Here is a 22,038-nt window from a genome sequence, read left to right as displayed (position 1 = left end):
AGTCAAAATATTCATAAGATATTCCTAATATCAAATATCTGTTACTCATTGAGATGGTACTTTATTTCTGGGCAAGGTACGTTTCCTATTTATCAAATTTCTTCCCTTCACTATTTCTAATGTAAACTGAGTAAGTCAAGTAAGAAAAGGTTCCTTGACATTCAGGATGTTGACAGGGATTCCGTCTCTCTGTACTTTCTTGGATTAGTGAATTCTGATAAGAGGCTTTTCCACATTTGTAGGTTCACAGGATTTCTGCCTTCTGTGTGTTTTCTGATGTGCTGTGAGACACGACTTCTGGTGGAAGGTTTTCCCACATTCATTACACCTGTAGGGTTTCTCCCCGGTGTGGGTTCTCTGATGTACTGTGAGGGATGACTTGTGGAAGAAAGTTTTACCACATTCATTACATGTATATAGTTTCTCTCCTGCATGAGTTCTTTGATGTTTAGTAAGAGCTGATGTCTGACTAAATGTTTTGCTGCATTGAATACATTTATATGGTTTCTCCCTTTTGTGTCTTTTCTGATGTACAGTAAGGGATGACTTCTGGGAAAAAGTTTTCCTACATTCATTACATTCATATGGTTTCTCCCCTGAGTGTGTTCTCTGATGTACTATGAGAGATGACTTTTGGAAGAAGGTTTTCTCACACTCATTACATTCAAAGGGTTTTTCCCCTGTGTGAGTTCTCTGATGCACAGTGAGTTTTGACTTCACTGAGAAAGATTTCCCACATTCCTTACATCCATAAGGTTTTTCTCCAGTATGAGTTCTCTGATGATAAGTAAAGTTCGGCTTTTGGGAGAATGTTTTCCCACATTCATTACATTCATAGGGTCTTACACCTGTGTGTATCCTTTGATGTACCATCAGGAATGAATTGTAAACAAAGGTTTTTCCACATTCTTTACACTCATAGGGTTTCTCCCCTGTGTGAGTTCTCTGATGTACACGGAGATTTGACTTCTCACAGAATTTTTTTCCACATTCATCACATTCATAGGGTTTCTCGCCTGTGTGTGTTCTCTGATGTACTGTGAGGCCTGACTTATATCTGAAGGCTTTCCTACATTCAACACATTCATAGGGTTTCTGTCCTGTGTGTATCCTCTGATGAACTTTCAGTCCTGACCTATTCGTGAAGGTTTTTCCACATTCAGTACATTCATAAGGTTTCTCCCCTCTGTGTATCCTATTATGTACTATGAGAGATGACCTGTGGCTGAGAGTTTTCCCACACTCATTACATTCATAGAGTTTTTCTACTATGTGTGTTTGCTGATGTTTAGGAAGAACTGATATATGCCAAAAGGAATTCCCATACTGGCTATCATCAAAGGTTTTCTTTTCTGCATGTGTTTGTTGGAGAGAATGATTTGGTTTCTCAAAGATTTCCCCACCGTCATTACATTCAAAGTTTGTTTCTCCTTTGTGAGTTCTTTCAGCGTGAGCGCGGAGTGACTTCTTGTCAAAATTATTCCTACACTCATGGTATTCCTTCCCTATGATAACTCTATTCTGTTTATTTAGAGTTGGCTTCTCACCAACACACCTCCTCCCACGGTCATTAAATTCATAGTGATTCTCCTTTGTGTGAATTCTCTGATGGACAAGAAGGTTCAAATCATCAGAAAAGGCTTTCTCATGTTCATTATATTCACAGGGCTTCTCCCATGAGCACGCTCTCTTTTGGGTAATGAAGGCTGTCTCCTCGTGGAAAGCTTTCCCACGCTCATTATACTCAAAAAACTGCTTCAGAGTTTGAATGTCCTGATGCTGAAATAGGTCCTCATTCTGATTGATGGCTTTCCCATTTCTATCATATTCAAACGGTTTCTCTCTGGCATGAGGATTCTCATGCCTTGCACAGAGAAGCAACTTCTCATGTGCACTGAACTCAAGCTTCCTTACAAAGGAGTTTCTATTACTAATGATTAATTCTGAAATATTCAAATTCATTATATATGAGTCATATTTATCAGGTATTTTTCTCATTGGAACAGAGTTTGTGTCCACACTAAATGTTTCTCCTAATACACTATTTCTCTCCTTAGTCAATGTTTTATTGGTGACAAAATCAACTTTCCACAAATGCTGGTCTTGGTTTTCCTGGCTCTTCTCCATCAGGTCATCAACTTTCCAGAATTCTAAAAATGAGAATAATTTACCATACCTTACAAATGTTAATACATTTCATGTAGAAAGGGGACTTAATATACAAATGCCCTAGCATAGCCCAGTCTTCTGGTCTGAAAGTAACCCTGAGGGCATATACCTCGCTCTCTTAGTATTGGACAAAACAACCTGCAGTAGTGGAAAACAGGAGAGGAATCTGAAAATAAAAGCACGGTAATTTGGCACTTTCGAAAACTGGATGGAGAAAGTGAAATAAACACAAAATACAACAAACAAGGTACTTCTGAATGAATGTTTGAGGCATGAAGAGGGAAACAAACAAAACAAAGCAATGAATAGTAGGTAGAATTGCAAAAAATATTAGTAGGCAACAGTGTTGAGGGGCAATAGCAAAGGAAAATTTAAGTTTGGAGGAAGGAAATAAATATCTAAGTCCCACCTCCTGCCACAGAATCCTTACTAACACGCATGCTTCCAATCTCTCACTACTCTTTTCTGTTCTGCTCACCAACACCAAATTACAATATCTGAAAGCAATAATTTCCCACGTTCAAAAGAAAAATCCTATTGCCCAAACTGTAATTTTCATTCTAGCTGATTCATATGGAAAGCCAGTGTCAAAAAAACAGCATACATTTAGGGTATGGAAGCAAGATCAGCTGCATAGTTTTATTCTGCTGTTGTGTCTTCCTTTTCTTCTACCACAGTTGTTCATTAATGAACTTGTTAAAGCCCTATTTTTGTCAATTTGCTTATTTCACAAAGTCTTGCCCCTCACAGAACCCTAATCCTTCACTTTTCCTATACATGAAAACTATATATTATTTATTTCAGCATTTCTGGTTTCTCTTTCCTGTGTGAACTTTAAAGATCGTAATCTTCAACCTAGTCTTAGAATCTTGATTAATCTATATACAGTTGATCCTCATGATTCACAGATTATACAACTGCAAATTCATCTACTCATTAAAATTTACTTGTAAACCCAAAATCAAGACTCTTGGCGCCTTTGTGGTCACAAGACATGCACAAAGCACAAAAAAATTTCAGTCACCTGACACACATTCCCAGGTAAATGCTCTACCTTCTCGTTTCAGTTCTCATACGATAACTGTTTTCACTGTTTAAAATGGATCCCTAGTATAGGGCTGAAGTACTGTCTCCAGTGTTCCTAAGCATGAGAAGGCTAGGAGGTACCTTATGGAGAAAATACGTGTGTTAAATAAGTTTTATTCAGGCATAAGTTGTAGTGCTATTGTCCATGAGTTCAATGTTAATAAATCAACAATATATATTAAATAAGGTACCTTTAAAAAGAAACTCACATAAAGCAAGATTATGTGTCAATCAGCTGACAAAAAAAATGTTATGGGTAGAGGCTTGAAGGAACTTAACCTTATATTTCTCCTAGAAGCAACGGTTCAGTATTCAGTAATTCAGTGCTTATGGTGACTTTCTAGAACATAACTACTGTGAATCAAGAGAATCAACTGTATCTTTTTATCATAAAAAGTTTTGACTGTGACAGGTATCTCCCTGTTCCTACCCATATTTGATTCAATATTACCAATTCTATGCTCAAAACCTACAACATCCCTGAGCCTACTGTCCCAAAGTACCAAGAAATAAAACAGATAATGTCCTCACTCTGACAGACCAAACCTGACAACTGGATTCCACTTGCTATTGGCAACTAGTCATTCCTTATGGCCACAATCACTATCCTCTGCTCTCCACAACCCAGAAAATGTGTCTCCTATAAGTTGTTCATCCCCAACCACAGACCTGCATTTATATGCACCCACTTGGGTACCACACCTTTCAATATTAGCCTTACTCGGAAGCTGGCCGGCCTTCAAGAAATGGCAACTATCCCATAATATCAAGAAAAGTCTTCTTAAACTTTTCCAGTTAAAAGGGTAACTGTATCACTTGGTATAGCATTGCTCTATAACAAATATTCCTTTCTAAATAAATTTTAAAGTATTTTAATGCTACTTTTATTATTTTGTGACAAATACAACCTAATCTCCTGGAAGGTATCATGACAGCCCCAATTTTCTTTAAATTATCTGAATGGATAGTAAAGCCATGAACATATACTAATAAGTGGTATATATCACAATTTCTTCAAAAGCTATTTCAAAACACAGACTCCTTGCCAATTTAATCTAATAATTAAGAAGCTGAAGATTTTGACCTGAGCATGTCTACACATAGAGTTCCTTGGTTTTCTGAATGAATAAATGTCAGAATTCTCTCCTCCCAGGTTATATACAATCAACAAAGTAATCATCAAGTATCTATTATACATTACCTAGTAGAGGAAGACTAAAAGAGGAGTCATTGGGGGTATCAAAATCTAGCTGGAAAGGCCAGGCACGGTGGCTCACGTCTGTAATCCTAGCACTCTGGGAGGCTGAGGCAGGAGGATCGCTTGAGCCCAGGAGTTTAAGGTTGCTGTGAGCTAGGCTGACGCCATGGCACTCTAGCCAGGGCAACAGAGCCAGACTCTGTCTCAAAAAAAAAAAAAAATCCAACTGGAAAAAGAAAACTCAGTCAAGCACTAAATCCGGTCAGGCATCAGAATGCATGACCAAATCTAAATATCTTAACTATAGCCATTAAGTGTATAGGAATAATGTAGTCGATGGATATTTCATGAGAAAAACCAGAAAACTTGCATTCAAACCTAGAATGTATGTATCAAGAACAGCAGCACTGTTATATGTCAGGCACTGTTTCAAGTGCTTTTCACCTACTGATTCGTGTAACCAGCTGGACCGAGAGGATACACACTGGAATGAAAAGTGCAAACAAGGCAGGAAGCACTATGGCTTGAGGAACATCTGGGAGACAAATCGAGAAAAATTAATTTGGTCGGGCTAAATGTGGCCATATTTGATGCTCATTAAAGAGGAACTTACATTGCAGGTGTTGGGTAACAGGGGCAGTCATAGGTTTATCCTGTCAGGCTAGAATCAAGATAAATCAGACGCTTTAAAGGTTTAAAAAGTCTGATCCACATTATGAAGGAGATCAATCAAAGCATGAACCTAAGCACCCTAAGCGTGTGGATGATGTCAGCGGAAAGTAAGAATATGAGGAAATGTGAAAGACACTTTACAAAAGTAAAACAAGAACTGCAAGAGAACAATAAGAGAGTGATAGAGCTGAAACATTTAAAGGATTTTATTTTTGTCAGTTATAGTAGACCTAATGAATAAAAAAAATGGGAAGTGAAAATTTAAGATTTGTGAGTATAATTTTATTTTTTAGCTTTTGCTATATTGAGAAAGTGAGGATTAGAACCCAAGAGGGATTTAATGTAGGTAGGTAAAATACTGTAGGACTCTAGAGCAAACAGGACAAATGAGACAGCGATGTAATTTGGGAGTCATAAGCTTCAAGTCTTGTGAATGTATAAGAGAGCCGTGGATAATGCGCTTAGAGAATTACTGCATGACAGAAGAACAGAAGGTGCATGAAAGAATTTTTAAAGATGCATAGAAGGAAAAGAAAGAGTCCTGGGAATCACCATCCATCCATCCAACAGATACTATGCTAAAATGGGACAATTACATGCCAAGCTTTGTTCCAGGTAGAGTACAGAAATCTAAGCATGGCAGACAAGGTGTGAATATGTACTTCATGGAGGTTAAACTGACATCAATTTAAACCAGGTGATGACTGAGACCTCTAGGATATAGAAATGCCTCCCCCTGGGAAGTGAAGAAAGCACTTGACTAGGAAAGAGAAGGCCCCAGGGTAAGGTGGTCATCAAAAACATAAAATTTAGCTGTCCCCTTTATGGCCACTGAAGACGATTGAGAAACCTGCATGGCACTGGTGTGGGTAGTGATGTACCCAGGGGGCATAAATTTAATCAATGCCTTGGCAATAGTAACACCCAGGAGGTCCACTTACTACTTTATTTCTTAAATCAGAATTCTTTGAGGAGCCCACTATATCTCCCAATTAAACCAGCTGCCTGGGGCCTAGACGGGAGGTAGAATTTACATTTAATATCCTTTTCAAAACCTCACCATTGAGCATTCTGAGAAGTGCCTTGGTCACTATCAGAAATGTTGGGTCGGTAAAGCGTGCCCCGGTGAGGCCTTGTATTGGGGCCTAAGTATATGTATAGACAATTTGTTACTTTGATTTAGATTATGGGTATCTGTGAGCCAAGAGAATCCCAGAGGTCTTTACCCCAAAGGGTCAATTCTTAGGCAATGGCCCAAGAGATTATAAAAATGTACCCATAGAGCCGTTTGTTGGCCAGCATCCAGTGCTAGGAAGATTGCCTGAACATGGCCACTGGTGCTGCCCCCTGATCTTGCACTTGATCAGGGGCATCCCAGTTAAAGGGTGGAAAGCAGCAACATTCCACTGAGCTCTATAATGGTGGTAATGCCATCTAAAAAGTCTAGAAAATCCCATTTCTGTTCACTCAATTAATCTCAAGGGGCTCCCCGGGTAGCCCAGAAGTTTGGGAGACAGAGGACCTCCTCTAATACCAGCGTATCTGGCAAGAGACTGATGACAAAGGAAGGCACCCCCTCCTGCAGGTGAGGTATGCCAGAGGGCCCAAGTGCGGCTCCACCCTGCATTGAGGTGGCCTCACTAGCTGTGCAGAACCTACAGGGCACTGACTCCAGGACCCAAGGCATAATGGGGAGCTGCGTATGGAAGGTCACAGGCTCAGGACCCATAAGAGCCTCTATTTCCAAGAGAGCCCAGTATGTAGGCAGCAATTGCTATTCTAATGGTGCACGGAGCAGCACCAAGGAGGACAGTTTCTGGCATCAGAAGCTCAGGAGCAATTTAGGGACCTCATGAGGCCTGAGAGGAAGCTGCTAAAGCACCTTCAGCAAAGGAGCCTGAGGGCACTAATGGGACTCCCGCTGCTTTACAATGTGAACAGATTCTAGAGCCTTTTGTTGAAATGAACCCATTCGAGGTGGGCCAACTTGCAAATAACAGCATCAATGAAACTAAGTAAAACTTGTAACTGGAGAATATGTTGCTCCAGACCCCAAAGAGGACTAAAAGATACTTGTGTTAACGTGGGTGCTGAGAAGGTCAATGGCTATTAGCAGTGTCAGGAATGCAATGGCCCTTGGTTTACCAGATAATTTTCAGGAATTTAACAGAGGTGGCAAGTCCTTGTACTATGTGTGGGGACCCCTTTTTGTGGGCTCCTTTTTCAGTATTCCTATGTCCTGAATGAGTGTGTCAAATGTACCTTCTCAGAGGAAGATGTCATCAGTGTAACATCACAGCCATACCCCTGGAGAAATGTGGATGCAGTTAAGATCCTAACTGCAGGGACCGTGTGTGACGACAGCGCTGCTGAGGTACCCCGTGGGGAACTGTGGCTGAGAGGCTGTTCAAATGGGCACTGAACAGAACATATTAGCCAAATCTGTAACTGCAAAATATGTGTCAATTGCTGATTAGACGGAGTAATTTCAACAGTACTGGGTGTTGGGTATGGGGGCCTCGATCCAGAGAATTAAGGCAACAGTAATCCACCATGAGGGGCCATTCATTCTTCCAGGTTTACGAGGCCCGACTGGGCTGTTAAATGCAGATGTAGTGAGGATAATCACCCTTTTACACATTATGTTTTATACAATAAGTTTCAATTCTTGAAGACCTTGTTTTAATTTACATTTGCCCTATTAACTATTTTAGCTAAAGTTTCTGCATGGTCCAATTTTGTTAAGCCAAGTTGTTAACTGCCAAAGACTTAATTTAATTTTAATTTATTACTCACTGATTCCACTATGGGATATTTTAAGGCAACGGGTGATATGACCATGGGGAATTTAGGCAAGATGATAGTTACGGTGAGGCACACCTGTTTAGTCTCTACTTAATATTCAGAAACTCCCGTAATATTATACTACCTCGTTTAAATTCAGTGGGATCCCCAGGTGTTTAACTGTAATTTGAGCCCCACTTTTTAAGGCCATGAAGGTTTGCCAATTGGCAAACCTCAGCACATGTTAAGGTTAGTTCAGAACTGATATTGTAGAGGTACAAAAACCAATCAGAGCCATCTTATCTTTTTATTGCATAAACTCTTTTAGGAAATTATGAAATTATAATTGGACCAAACTCTGGATCTTTGTTTTAGGGGTTTATATTACTGTTTCCTTCCCTGTGTCCAGCGTTCGTTCTTTACTCCTCCCCCCGTCACTGAATATACTTTGAGAGTGCAGGTCCTTTTTCTCCTGCTCATATTTATAAATTTTTCCTCCAGAGAGCCCCAAATCACTCTCACCAGGACTAGGGAGTCTCCCGTTCTTCCCAAAACAATGGTTGCTTTACAGGGTTTAAGGACCCCAGGGTTAAGGTGGGCCTTCAATTAACCACTTCACCGTGCCACAGGGTGACCCTGAAGATCATTGTTCCAACAGAGGCACGTGCGGCAGAGTGGCGCAGGGGAAACACGCCAGGCCCACAGCCAGAGGTGGGTGGACTGAAACGGTCTTTGGCAACAGTCCCACCTTTTCTACAGCGAAGGTTTTTTTATTCCTCTTTCTGTATCAACTCCCTCAGAATGTTTTGGATTTCTAACACACAAATTTCAGCTTTCAGTTTTGGTCTCTGTCCTCTCACAATGTGTACATCCTGGGTAGTAACAGGGGAAGGTACAGGAGCCCAGTGGCCCACCTTATAGACAGCTGCCTCTTCTCACAGGGAGGGCCAATCTCCCCAGGGTCAGGATCCAGACTCAGGAAGGTCACTTTGTCTATGGCCTGGGTGGGGGCTAACAAGCCCTGCCATTACAAGAGTATCCCTCTGGCTTGCTGATAAGCATCAGTGCTAAGCAAAGTGCCCTGGCTAGTAGTTTTGCATGAGGAGAGCAGCTGAGTTACCTTCTCCAGTGGAAGGGGCTGGTACCAATGCTCATTCCTCCTTTCTTCCTTCATCAGCCCCTGCACCATGGGCTGCCATGGATGTGCACCTCGATACCCTTGGAGGTCAGAGGAGAGGCTCAACAGCAGCAAGGGAAGCAACAGCATAGAACACGCAAGGCCACTACTCCTGCCTGAACGATTCTCCTTAGGCAACCAAGGTGCCATGTTCAATTCTCCCTGGAGCAGTGGTCTTCTTCCTTTCCAAAAACTTCACAAACGGCCAGACCTGTCCGGGAGGCGGGGCGCATAATCACAAATATCACCTGTATGGCTGCCCCAAGCAGCCAGTGACAGTTAACAGAACAGACACAGTAACAAGAGCGGTCTGGCCTGACTCTTGGCGAGGCGAATCAGCCACCAGCTGGTTAGGGAGCTGTGCTGTTGCTGCCTTTACAGGAGGGCGCCTCAGAAACCACCTAGGAACACACGCCGAATCCGAGGGCACAGCACACCACGGTATGGCCAATAAAAACAATTCTCATGCTGGGGACAAGAGCCTTCTGGAGTGGGAAGAGATGACAACAACTGGCAAAGACAACACAGAGCTATGCAGGCCAAAGCATAAGCCCATCAGCAACTGGCAGTGTGGTCACAGGCGGCCTTTGCTGTGCTGCAGAACCCGTTAATTAGCCAACAGCAGTGATTTAAAGCTCACCAGGTGCCCTCGGTCATTGTTGGACTATCCAGTGCATGATGCCAATTGTTTTAATTGCCTCCTCTTCACCCCACTGGTGAGGGAGGAATTCCCACCCTCGAGTTATGGGATGGTTGGAACACACTCAACACCTAACAGATGAGATTGACAGCAGTTTATTAGTCACAGATACTCGCAGCCCAGGAGAGCAGGACAATGCCTGAGGCAAAGCCACATGGGATTTCACTTGGGAATAAGGGAACAACCAGGGGCTATGGGAGGCAGGCTCTGTACTGTCAAGAGAGCGGGATGCTCTGGTTCCTGTGGGAAGATGTGATTGGCTTGTTTGAACAACTCCCAGGGGAGGCAGGAAACTGAAATGCACTACTCAGGGAAGAGCAAGAACCGTGCCTGGTCCTCTTGACAAGGAAGGCTGTTTGGCTGGGGCCCTCATTTGCAGCGGCAGAGTGGGGAGGGGAACCTACAGTTCCTCCATCATAAGGAGACGTGCCTGATAAGAAATGCTAAAAATCCTGCACAACAAAGTCAAAGCACACTAGACATAACTCAAATCCAAAAGAAGAAGTAAAGAACACTGGTAAAGCAAACTACGTAGATAAATACAAAAGCCAGGAACTTGATGATCCTAAGTGTTCCCTATCTCCATATTTATGATTTCTTTAATGTTTTTCTATACATTTTTCTTATTTTCTTCATTCAAGGCCTTGCTATTGTAAGCAGTTTAAATTGTTTGAATCGTGTTTTCTAAAGACTACTGGTACTTAGAAAGGTAATAATAGATTGTATACATCAATCTTGTATTTAGCCAACTTGCTACATACTCAGACTATTTTTAATCATCTGTCTGTAGATAACTTTATTTTTTCCATAGACAACCACAGCATCCATAATCGGTTTGGCTTCCAATGTTCGTAACTTTTATTAACTTCATGTTTTATCTCATTACTTTAGTTAGGGTCCCCAGAACAGTATTAAATACCAGTGATCAAAGTGAAAAAACTGACTTTTCTCTGATTCGAAGGGGAATGATATTTGACACAGACTCCAGTCAGCTGCCCTTTCTAAGACTGAGGAAGTTTCCTCCTATCCTATTTTAGTAGACGTTTTTATCAAAAATACAGCTGATTTTTCATCAGTTGTTCCTACATTTGTTAGGATGATGAGGGTATTTATTCTTTAAAGTATTAATAAGGTAAATTACAACCAAATACATGCTAATGTTAAATCAAGTGGGTTGTTTTAAAGTCATTACTGGATACAATTTCCTAATACTTTATTTAGAATTCCTAATTTTGTAACTATCCATTCTTGTTCTTACCTTGTAAGATTTTTTAATCAACATTATACTGGTTTCATAGTAAATTCTGGGGAGTCTTCCTTAACTTGTCTGAATCTCTAGAAGAACTTGTATGACATTAAAATGATTTGATTCTTAAAGATTTGGCAGAAGTTGCCTAAAAAACAATTTCATAATTTGTTTTCTTTCTTGAAAGATTTTTAACAACTGACTCAATTACTACAATGATTTTGAAATTATTCTGACATTGTATTGCTTTTCTTCTGTTTTGGCATATTCTATTTTCCTAGAAATTTTTTCATTCTAAGTTTTCAAATTTATTAGCATGAAGTTGTTCATAATATTCTCGTATAAACTGTTAAAATATGTACTGACATTGCAGTTATGTTCTTTTTTTCTATTCCTAGTATTTTATAATCTATTATGAAACATTTTTAAACATACATAAAACTAAGGATAATAGTATAAAGAACCCTCATGTACCCCTCCATCTACTTTCAACAATTATCCATATTTTGTAACCTGTGTTTCATATTCAATTCCCTAACACACAAACACACACACACACACACATGAATGGTAGGGGAAACATTACATCAAATTTCATACAATTCAATAATGTATCCTAAATATTCCAGCACACATGAGAGAATGCGGGCTAAGTCGTCATTGATATTTATTAAAATCGGTACATTATTAATTACAGATTTTTCAATGCATTTAATTGTTACTGAATGCTGAATTCTATATCCTTTCATTGTTCTAAAATTATTGTGTTTCAAATTTTCTACGTTTTTATTAAAGAATTTTATGCTTGATTTATCAATAATGTAAAGGGATATATTGCAATCTCCTATAAGAATGGTATATTTGGCAGTTCTCACTATAGTTTTAACAAATTTTCTTTGAAGCTATTTTTTCTTTTTTTCATTTAGAGACAGGGTCTCACTCTGTCACTCAGGCCAGAATGCAGTGGCACTATCACAGCTCACTGCAATCTCAAACCACTGGGCTCAAGCAACCCTCCCACATCAGACTCCAGAGTAGCTGGGACTATAGGCAAGCACCAGTATGCCCAGGTAATTTTTTTTTTTTTTTTTTTTTTTTTACGTTTTGTAGAGACGGGGTCTCTCTCTGTTGCTCAGGCTGGTCTCAAATCCTGGCCTCAAGCATTCCCCCTGCTTCTGCCTCCGAAAGTCCTAGGATTACAGGCATGAGTCACCACACCTGGCTGCATCTATTGTTTTAGATCTAATTGTTATTTCTTCCTTTGATGATGAAACATTTGTCATTGTGTAGTGACCATTTTTATCCCAACAGAGATTCTTGTCTTAAACTGATTTTGTCTGATATCCATTGAGATATCCTAATTCTATTTTCTATAGTATTTTACTCTGTATGTTTACTCCTTTTAAATTCTAGCATTTCATGTTTAAATGTTTTAGGTATAACTCACAAAAAACCTATAGCTAGGCCGGGCGTGGTGGCTCACAGCTGTAATCCTAGCACTCTGGGAGACCGAGGCGGGTGGATTGCTCAAGGTCAGGAGTTTGAGACCAGCCTGAGCAAGAGCAAGACCCCGTCTCTACTAAAAAGTAGAAAGAAATGATCTGGACAACTAAAAATATATAGAGAGAGAAAAATTAGCCAGGCATGGTGGCGCATGCCTGTAGTCCCAGCTACTCGGGAGGCTGAGGCAGAAGGATTGCTTGAGCCCAGGAGTTTAAGGTTGCTGTGAGCTAAGCTGACGCCACGGCACTCACTCTAGCCCGGGCAACAAAGCGAGACTCTGTCTCAAAAAAAAAAAAAAAAACAAAAAACCTATAACTAGCTTTTTAAAAATCCAATATGATTATCTCTGTCTTTTATCACAAGAATTTAGTCCACTTTCACTTACTGTAATTACTAAAATATACAGAGTTATTTCCTTTTGTTTTTCCTTTGTGGCTTTTGTATGTTCTACAGTTACCATCCTTTACTCCCTGCTGCTTTATTACCATTTTTGGCTCTGACTCAATTTTTTCTTTTTTTTAAAATGATTGTTTTTTATTTTCCATTTTCTCCCCTTTACAAGTTTGAAAGTTACAGTTATTGTTTTGCATATTTTGGTACTTACCCATTAAATTCCCTTAAATGTATATTTAAGTTAACATGTCTTCAGAAAAATAAAAGGATTTTAGAACAGAAGTGTAATTAACCACAAATTGAGTTACACGTTGTTTTCCAATATTTTGTTTTTGCCCTTTTTATATCCAACCAGTACTACTTTATACAGAAAATGTTTGTTTAGATTTACCTACATCCTTACCCCTGCACTATTTCTCCCCGTTTTTCCCCAACTGAATAAATTATATCTCTATGTATCAAGTGCCACTTTTTCTTATACTCCAAAAATAATCTAACAAATCCTTTTTGGGGAACGCCTTCAAAATATATCCAGAAACCATATACTTCATATAACCTCCATAACTCCCAAGCTAGTGTAAGCCACCTCATCCAACAGTGATGGACTACTGCTGCCCCCGCCATTATGCTACCTCCCTCAGTGACATTTTCTCTTCACGGCAGCCAGAGAGAGATGAATCAGATCCTGTTACTTCTTTGCTCAAAATCACCAATGCCTGGAATATTCAGAGACCACATGGCTCATATACTCCCTCACTTCACTAAAATTTGTGTTCTGATTTTGACCCCAAAAGGGTCTTTCTAAAAACATTTGCTAAAATATACCAATTTTACTCTCCTCCAAAACAAAAATATAATTTCCATAATAGCAGATCATTACATGTCCACAGCTCACAGACATAACTGTTATGAAATTAGTAAAGTAATACTTGTTGAATGAATACATGATATGCAATTAAAATGATAAATAATTAAAAGAAGACAACCAATAGGGAGAGAATAAAGGATCTAAAATGAGATACGAATTAGATTTTTGTAAACACTAAGAATGGTAAATTAGTCTAAAAAATTCAAGTGAAAACCCAAGATCATTCAGCTATGAGAGCATTACCCACAAGTGTGTTTTATGTACCTAAGGAAAACAAGCCAGTTATTCTAGGCCACTTTGAAAGTGGTGCCTCTAAAAATAAATTCCTAAAAAATCCTCAAAGGGCCAACAACTGAAGGGACCAGATCTAACATCACTTGGCTTACAGCTGTCACTAACTCACCTGGGTGGCTCTGGCTTGGGGACTCTTCCTCCCCTATCCATGGCTCCTCTCCTTGCTCCAACTTGAAGACCACCTCTGGCTTGGTAACGCAACACCCTGTGAATGGAAATGACTCAGGACTTGCGCCAGGCTTACAGGTTTCAGGGCCTCTGAAGAAAAAAGGTGCAGCTTCGGGAGCTGTACAACAACAGGGCCATTTAAACTTTTCACTGGAAGAGGGGGAAAACTGCTTATAGTGACCAAAAGGGATCAATCGCATAATAGGTACAGCCCAGGGGTCACCTTTGAACCCTAAATTTCAATGCTGAAGATCATTAATCTCTCCGAAGATCACACATATCAGCAGCCAAAAAAGAAATAAATGCTATTGGGAATTACACAGAACACAATCCTACCCACTGAGACGAGGTGGCTGTAGTTCTCCAGGGTCACATCCCTGTACAGAGCCCTCTGAGCAGGGCCCAGGTGCTGCCACTCCTCCTGGGTGAAGCCCACAGTCACATCCTTGAATGACACTAATACCTAAAAAAGTATATTTGTGTTCATTTTACAGTGACCCGAACAGATAGCATGCAATGTTTAGGATCTAATATCTTGTCACATTCACTGTTGACACCTGAAGAGAAAAGATCACACAGTACACCTACTCTGTACTTTATCTGGCATTGTATGTTGTAGGAGAACAAATCAGAGAAGTACCCTAACCATGTATTAATATCTTGATTCACGAAAAAAAAAAAAATCTGAGGTTCCCCGATGTGTCTGGAACTGTCTTTCTAGGGACATAAAAATGAATTTTTAAAAACCTTGCACAAGAGCTCATTATATCATTGAGAGACATATTTAAAAATATATTCCTGCAATAAGGTTTCACAGAAGAAATGCTAGAAGAATCTAAAAGACAGTGGTTGCACAGGAGAGAAATGTTAGATTCTATTTCGTATATGAGACTGAGCCACCTTAACGAAGTGAAGCTTTAAGTCCGGACAAATCTGTCATGTGTTCTTGTGACTATGGACCAGTAACACAGCAAACGCCTAGAGGCACTGAAAACACAGGGCAAGTCAGTGGAACTACAAATAGACGGTTTGTTGGTGAAAGGACTGAGCTGGAATTAAGATACAGATCCATAAGCAAAATCAAGAGCAAGATTTTAAGTAATCTAGGACTAACTCCTTCTCCAAAATGTTTTACCATGAGTTACATACGTATACTACAAAATTTCCCTTTTTTTAGGTATAAGTAATGTAAACAGATATGCTAGTTATTTTCTCTTGACATGCTGACTTTCTTAAGTACTCCCTAAGGCCGTGGTCCCCAACCAGTATGTGGCCTGCCAGCAGCAGGAGGTGAGCAGCCTGCTCCGCCATCACCGTCGTCACCGCACAAGCTCCACCTCCTGCCTCCTGTCAGATCAGGATTCTCACAGGAGCTCAACCTCGACTGTAAACTGCGCATGCGAGGGGGTCTAGGTTGCGCGCTCCTCGTGAGACTCTAATGCCTGATGATCCGAGGTGGAGCTGAGGCGGTGATGCTAGCGCTGGGGAGCAGCTGCAAACACAGATTATCATTAGCAGTGAGGTTTGACTGCACAATAAATGTAATGTGCTTGAATCATCCCCAAATGATTCTCCCCCCATCCTCCTTCCCCCGGGGCTGTGGAAAAACCATCTTCCATGGAACCAGTCCCTGGTGCCGAAGATGTTGGGGACTGCTGCAGTAAGGCATACACTGGCCACTTCAACATCACAGCTGCGGTAATGAGGAGCCAAAGAAACGGTAAGGTAAGCCCTGGAGGTATATGTCCAAATTTGCATTTTAGAAGGAATGATAGAAAGAATGGAGAATGGCTTAAGAGGAAACTCAGGGCAAAAACCAGAGGGCAAGATGACCACCTGTATAAAGGTGGTAACAATGGGCAGGAGCAGGAAACCAGCCTGCCCCATTTTGTACAGACAGTGAGCTAAGAATAATCTTTGTTTTTCACATTTGTTTGTTCATTTTTCAGACAGGGTCTCGCTCTGTCAGCCAAGCTAGAATGCAGTGGCATGATCACAGTTCACTGCAACCTCAGACTCCTGGGTTCCAGCGATCCTCCTGCCTCAGAACTACAGGCGCACGCCACCATGTCCAGCTAATTTTTCTATGTTTTTGTAGAGACAGGGTCTTGCTCTTGCTCAGGCTGGTCTCAAGCTCCTGGCCTCAGCCTCCCAAAGTGCTAGGATTACAGGCGTGAGCCACTGCACTACATTTTTAAATGGTTGACCAAAAAAAAAAATCAAAGGAATGTTTTTTGACATATTATATATATAACAATTATTTAAAAATTTGAATTTCAGTGTCCATAAATACAATTTTATTAGAACACAAGCATGCTTGTTTGTGTCCTGTCTATGGGTGCTTTCACGAAACAACAGCAGGGATGAGTAGCTGCCACAGACTGTATATGGCACTCTCACTGCTGCCTGACACACCACCAATCACAGATAAGGATGCAGTTATAACTCCACTGCATTGCGAGTGTCGGGCCTAAGGCCATATTGTGACATTTTATTTTTTATTACCAGTGCCTATAATGGTTTTGTCTGATATAACCAGAAGAGCTAACATGTAAATATTAAGTGGGGGGGGAGAGGAAGAGGAGGAGGAGGAAGAGGAGGAAGAGGAGGAAGAGGAGGAAGAGGAGGAAGAGGAGGAAGAGGAGGAAGAGGAGGAGGAGGAGGTGGTCTTGCTGTCTCAGGGGTGGCAGAGGTAGAAGAAAATCTATATGCGAGTACACTCGTGCAGTTCAAACCATGTTGCTTGTTCAAGGGTCAACTGTATATTTTATTATGTTCTATTCAAATATATTTAGTAAACTAAGATGGATATTTAAAACCAAGTAAGGCCAAGTGAAGTAGCACATGCCTATAATCCTGGCACTTTGGGAGGCCCAGGTGGGAGAATTGCTTGAGGCTAGGAGTTCGAGACCAGCCTGAACAAGAGCCAGACATTGTCTCTACAAAAAATAGAAAAATTAGCCGGGCGTGGTAGCACATACCTGTAGTCCCAGCTACTCAGGAGGCTGAGGCAGGAAGATGACTTGAGCCTAGGAGTTTGAGGTTGCAGTGAGCTATAATGACACCACAGCACTCCAGCCTGGGTGACAGAAACTCTTGTCTCTTAAAAAAAAAAAATCTTAAAATGTGAATTTCCTGATATAGGTGTTTAATGCCATAAATTCTAAATACTGCTTTAGTACATATCACTAATTTTTGTATGTTGTATTTGCATTTTCAGTCAGTTCAAAATAGTTTCCAATTTCCATTATGATTTTCACTTTGTCCTATGGGTTATTTAGAAGTATACTAGTTTCCAAACAATTAGCTGTTTTTCAGACAGCTTTCTGCTTTCTCAGGTAAGTACAAGTATAAGTACCATTTCATTGGCTCCGCATTACCGCAGCTGTGATGTTGAAGTGGCCAGTGTATGCCTTACTGCAGCAGTCCCCAACATCTTCGGCACCAGGGACCGGTTCCATGGAAGATGGTTTTTCCACGGCCCTAGGGGAAGGAGGATGGGGGGAGAATCATTTGGGGATGATTCAAACACATCACATTTATTATGCAGACAAACCTCTGCTAATGATAAGGTAAGAAAGCTCTCTGTTTTCTCACTGTGGTGAGAGAATATACTTTGTACAACTCGAATCCTTTTATACTTGAGACTTGTTTTATGGCCCAGAACACTGTCTTGGTAAATAGCCCATGTGCACATGAAAAGAGTATGTATTCTGTTGTAGACTATTCTGTAAATGTCAGGTCAAGGTGGCTGATAGTTTTGTTTAGATCTTTATCCTTACAGATTTTTCTGTCTAGTTATTCTCCAATTACTGAGAAAAGTGTTTTGAAGTCTCTGACTATAACTGTGCAACTGTCTATTGGTCTTGTAGATCTGTAAGTTTTTGTTTCATGTATTTTGAAGCTCTGTTTTTAGGTACATAAACATTTAGGATTTTTGTGTCCCCTTGATGAGCTGACTCCTTTATCATTATATAAGGTTCTTTTTATCCCCAGTACAGGTTGACTATCCCTTACCTGAAACGGTTGGGACCAGAAATGTTTTAGATTTTAGATTTTTTGAGATTTTTGAATATTTGCATTATACTTACAGGTTCAGCATCCCTAATCAGAAAATCCAAAACCTGAAATGCTCCAATCAACATTTCCTTTGAGCATCAATGTGAGCATTCAAATGGTTTCAGATTTTGGAGCATTTCAAATTTCAGATTAGGGATCCTCGACCTGTAATAATCTATGCCTGACATTTAATACAGTGTTAGCATGGTATATCTCCTTCATTTGACTAGCATTATCACGGTATATCTTTTTCAATTCTTTTATATTTAACCTATTTCTATCTTTATATTAATGTGAGTTTGTTGTCTGTAGTATATAAACAAGCCTTGTTTTTTTAAAAAAAATCCAATCTGGCAATCACTGCCTTTGGATATTTGGGACACATATATAATATGAATATTGATATGATTATACTTAAGTCCATAATCTTTCCATTTGTTTCCATCTTTCTATTTGTCCCAGCTGTTGTCATTTTTTCTCTTTTTCTGCCTTCTATTGGATTAATTCAGCATTTTTTATGATTCTTCCTTTTAGGACATTGCTCAAATGTCACTTTCTTAATAAAGCTAATTTATTCCTAGCTAATTTGTCATTTTTGACATTACAGATACCCCTATTTTTCTTTCATTTCCATTTCTAACTTGTTATTGGCTAAAATGTTTAAAATATGTATCTAATTAACCCATTAGCTAGGGGCTTCTATATGTTTATCTTGTATCCAAGATAAATATATGTTGATGTAATATTGCCAATAAGTTTCCTATTGTTGAAGTAGCCACACTTTCTTGACATAAACCCTACTAGGTCAGTCATTTATTCAGTGAACATATGTCGAGAGCCTGCTGTCAGTGTTGGAAAGATCGCTGTGAACAACAGTTACCACTTTCACAGCATGTTCTGATGGGACATGCTATATTATTCTTTTAGTATATTCCTAAATGTAGTCTGCCAGTATTTTATTAGGAACATTTAAATTAAAAATTTAAGTGATTTGTTTCCTGTGGTTTTCTTTGTTGTGTTACCTCACAAGGCTTTGTTAAGTATATATTCTCAAAGCTGACTATATTTTTGCTTTATTATCCTGATTATTAATGCCAGCTTTAGATTTAATCTCTTTTATGGGCTAGTTCCAACAAACCGCTTTTAGTTTTATATTTAGCCTTGCTCATTTTTTTTTGTTTTATTTTAATTCTATTCAATTATGATTTTATCCTTACTTTGTCCTCTTTTTTTCTTTTCCAATTTCTTTTAGACACATATGATTCATAATGATTTTCAATTTAGTTTTAAAAATAAGTTAAAGACAAGTACTCTGTAATAACTTTACTTGTGGCACTAACATTATCGTGTAACATAGTCCCCTTTCGTTTTATTCCAGATAATTAGTAATTTGAATTTTGATATTTATTTTAGACCTAAAGTTTTATTTAGGGGACTATTTCTTTTTCTTATGAGTATATATCCTAGTTAAAGTCATCTATCTAGTCCTTTTAACTTTAAAGCTCCTAACTGAGGATGTAGCATCTCAAAAATTCTACTTCTAACAAATCTCTGCTTTTTAGAATTTATTAAAAATTTCTTAGTGACCAGAATATGATCTAATGATAAAAATGAGTGATGAAAAAATCTGTTGTCAGATGACCCGGTTCCCATCCTGGGCATGGTACTTAACTTTGCTTCAGTTTTCTTTACTTTGGGAAAATAATGATATCTATATTTTATGTTTGTCATTGAGAATTATTAGATTATAAACGTTTAAGATATTTAGAAGACTATCTGGCATAGAATAAACACCACTAAATTTTAGTTATTATTATCTCATGGATTTCTGTAAATTTTCTCTGAACAAAAGAGTAAAATATTCTGTTTGTGTAGAATACCACACGATAGCTTCCTTTGCTTATTTTTATCTCCTTGATGTGTCAGAAGTTGAAACAGGTGTCTTACCCCTCTCAATAGTATGTTTTCTGTAACCAAGGTAGCACTTGCTTCTGTATTTGGCTATATAAAATGCTTTTATCCTCTTGGCCAATTTTGCTATTTATCATTGTGTGATATCTATTTTCATACCATTAAGGTCAAGGTTAAGACTGTAAGTTCCACTTCGATATCAATAAGGCTGCTCTTGCTTCCCCTTTATTGCCTTTGCCTGAAATATTTTGCCTACTTCTTTGCTTTCCTTCCTTCATCTCTGTTTTAGATCTATTTCTTAAAAACATCGTATGGCTGGATTTTTTTTTTTAAACCATTATGATTATCTAAGAAATTCACCCATTCACATTTTTTGTGATAATATATATATTTGTTTTTCCTCTACATCTTGGTTTATCAACTATTATATTTGAGTATAACATAATATATATGCATTTTAATTTACACCATTAACACATTTTTTCAGTTTCTTTACTTTTTCTGACTTGTTCAGAAAAGAAAGGCCTGAAATGTGAATTAGAATTACAGACACAAATGCCAGACAGTGTAACTCTGAACCACCTCATAACTACAACCTAAAGAGGAAAAAAAAATCATTTACTGAAATAGTCTGCAGATACACTCAACTTCTTCCTCCAGATACTCTACATTTTATCCCTACATCAAGCAGCAACATCAGAAAATGGTGTAAAGCAGTGCTGTCCAATTTGGCAGCCACTAGCCACATGTAACAATTAAGCACTTAAAATGTTACTATGTAACCTAGACAACACATTTATTTTTAATTAAATTTCAATATCCACACATGGCTAGTGGCTACTCTACTGGATGGCATACTACACTAGACTACATATTTTTATTCTCTGAAAACCTATATCCACCTAGTTTTCCTTAGCACCAGAGTCCTCTATTTCCACTGAAGAACTACTGAATGAAAGAGGCCACATTTCTTTTATTGAAGTTATTGGAAGGTTGTACAGTTCATCACCCAAAGTATAAGAAAGGAACATTTTTATTTAGACTTTAATCCCAGGAAGTCTTCATGCCCCATTAACAATCAATATGGTTTTTCATTATGGAACATGTAAATCATTTAACAGATGTCTACATTTTGTCATGGCTATTAGAGAGATCGGAGACAAATTTGTAGCTCAATTGTGAAAACTCTGGAAGATCATAAAACTCATACTTACCTATACATTAAATCATCTTGTTATTAATCTGCTACTATGTATTTTCCCTATTGATATCTATTTCTATATTTCCACTCTAGTGATCCTTAAAAGCCTCATACAAGGCAGGCATTATAAATAAAGTTGGTAATAACAATTAAATAACTCACCTGGGATCTGTCCATTTTCTACTGGTCTTGGAAAAACGTGAAGTGTGAAGGTGATGCTGAGGAAGAAAGAAGTAAGAATGAAGTCAGGAGGAATCTGGCCTGCCTTGCAGCTACTGGACTCAACGTCCTAAAATGCTCTGCAGAAGAAGCAGTTTCAACAATGTGGAGACATGTATGACCAGATCGTATTTAGCTCAGATGTCCAATTTTTCACTGGGTGAAAGCAAACACATGTATCCCAATGATTAACAATGTATATCCCAATGATTAACAATGTATGTCCCAATCTGACTGAGACACATAAAAAATTTTAAATACAACCAATTAATAAATTACAGAATACTAATATAGGAACAATGTCTTCATTAAAACTAATGTGGTAGGAAATACTGTTTGCATTGTTCATCTGTTTTCCTATGAATATAATACTGGGAATATTGTTGAAGT

At 39.0% G+C, this 22,038-nt stretch overlaps 1 protein-coding gene across 1 annotated transcript; it reads right to left on the bottom strand.

The window, feature by feature from the left end:
* Nucleotides 1-204: 204 nt before the first annotated feature.
* LOC105818038 (zinc finger protein 33B-like) lies at nt 205-21,623 on the bottom strand. Its single transcript, XM_012653901.1, has 5 exons — nt 21,592-21,623; nt 14,595-14,721; nt 14,200-14,295; nt 1,556-2,150; nt 205-1,135 (listed from the first exon to the last, which is right to left on the bottom strand). Exons 1-5 carry the CDS (start codon nt 21,604-21,606, stop codon nt 205-207), a joined length of 1,764 nt encoding a protein of 587 aa, XP_012509355.1. The 5' UTR covers nt 21,607-21,623.
* Between the last annotated feature and the right edge of the window lie 415 nt (nt 21,624-22,038).

This window comes from Propithecus coquereli, unplaced genomic scaffold (assembly GCF_000956105.1).
Source record: "Propithecus coquereli isolate 6110/MARCELLA unplaced genomic scaffold, Pcoq_1.0 Scaffold434, whole genome shotgun sequence".
Classification (NCBI taxonomy): Eukaryota; Metazoa; Chordata; class Mammalia; order Primates; family Indriidae; genus Propithecus; species Propithecus coquereli.
This window is presented reverse-complemented; position numbering and strand designations above follow the sequence as displayed.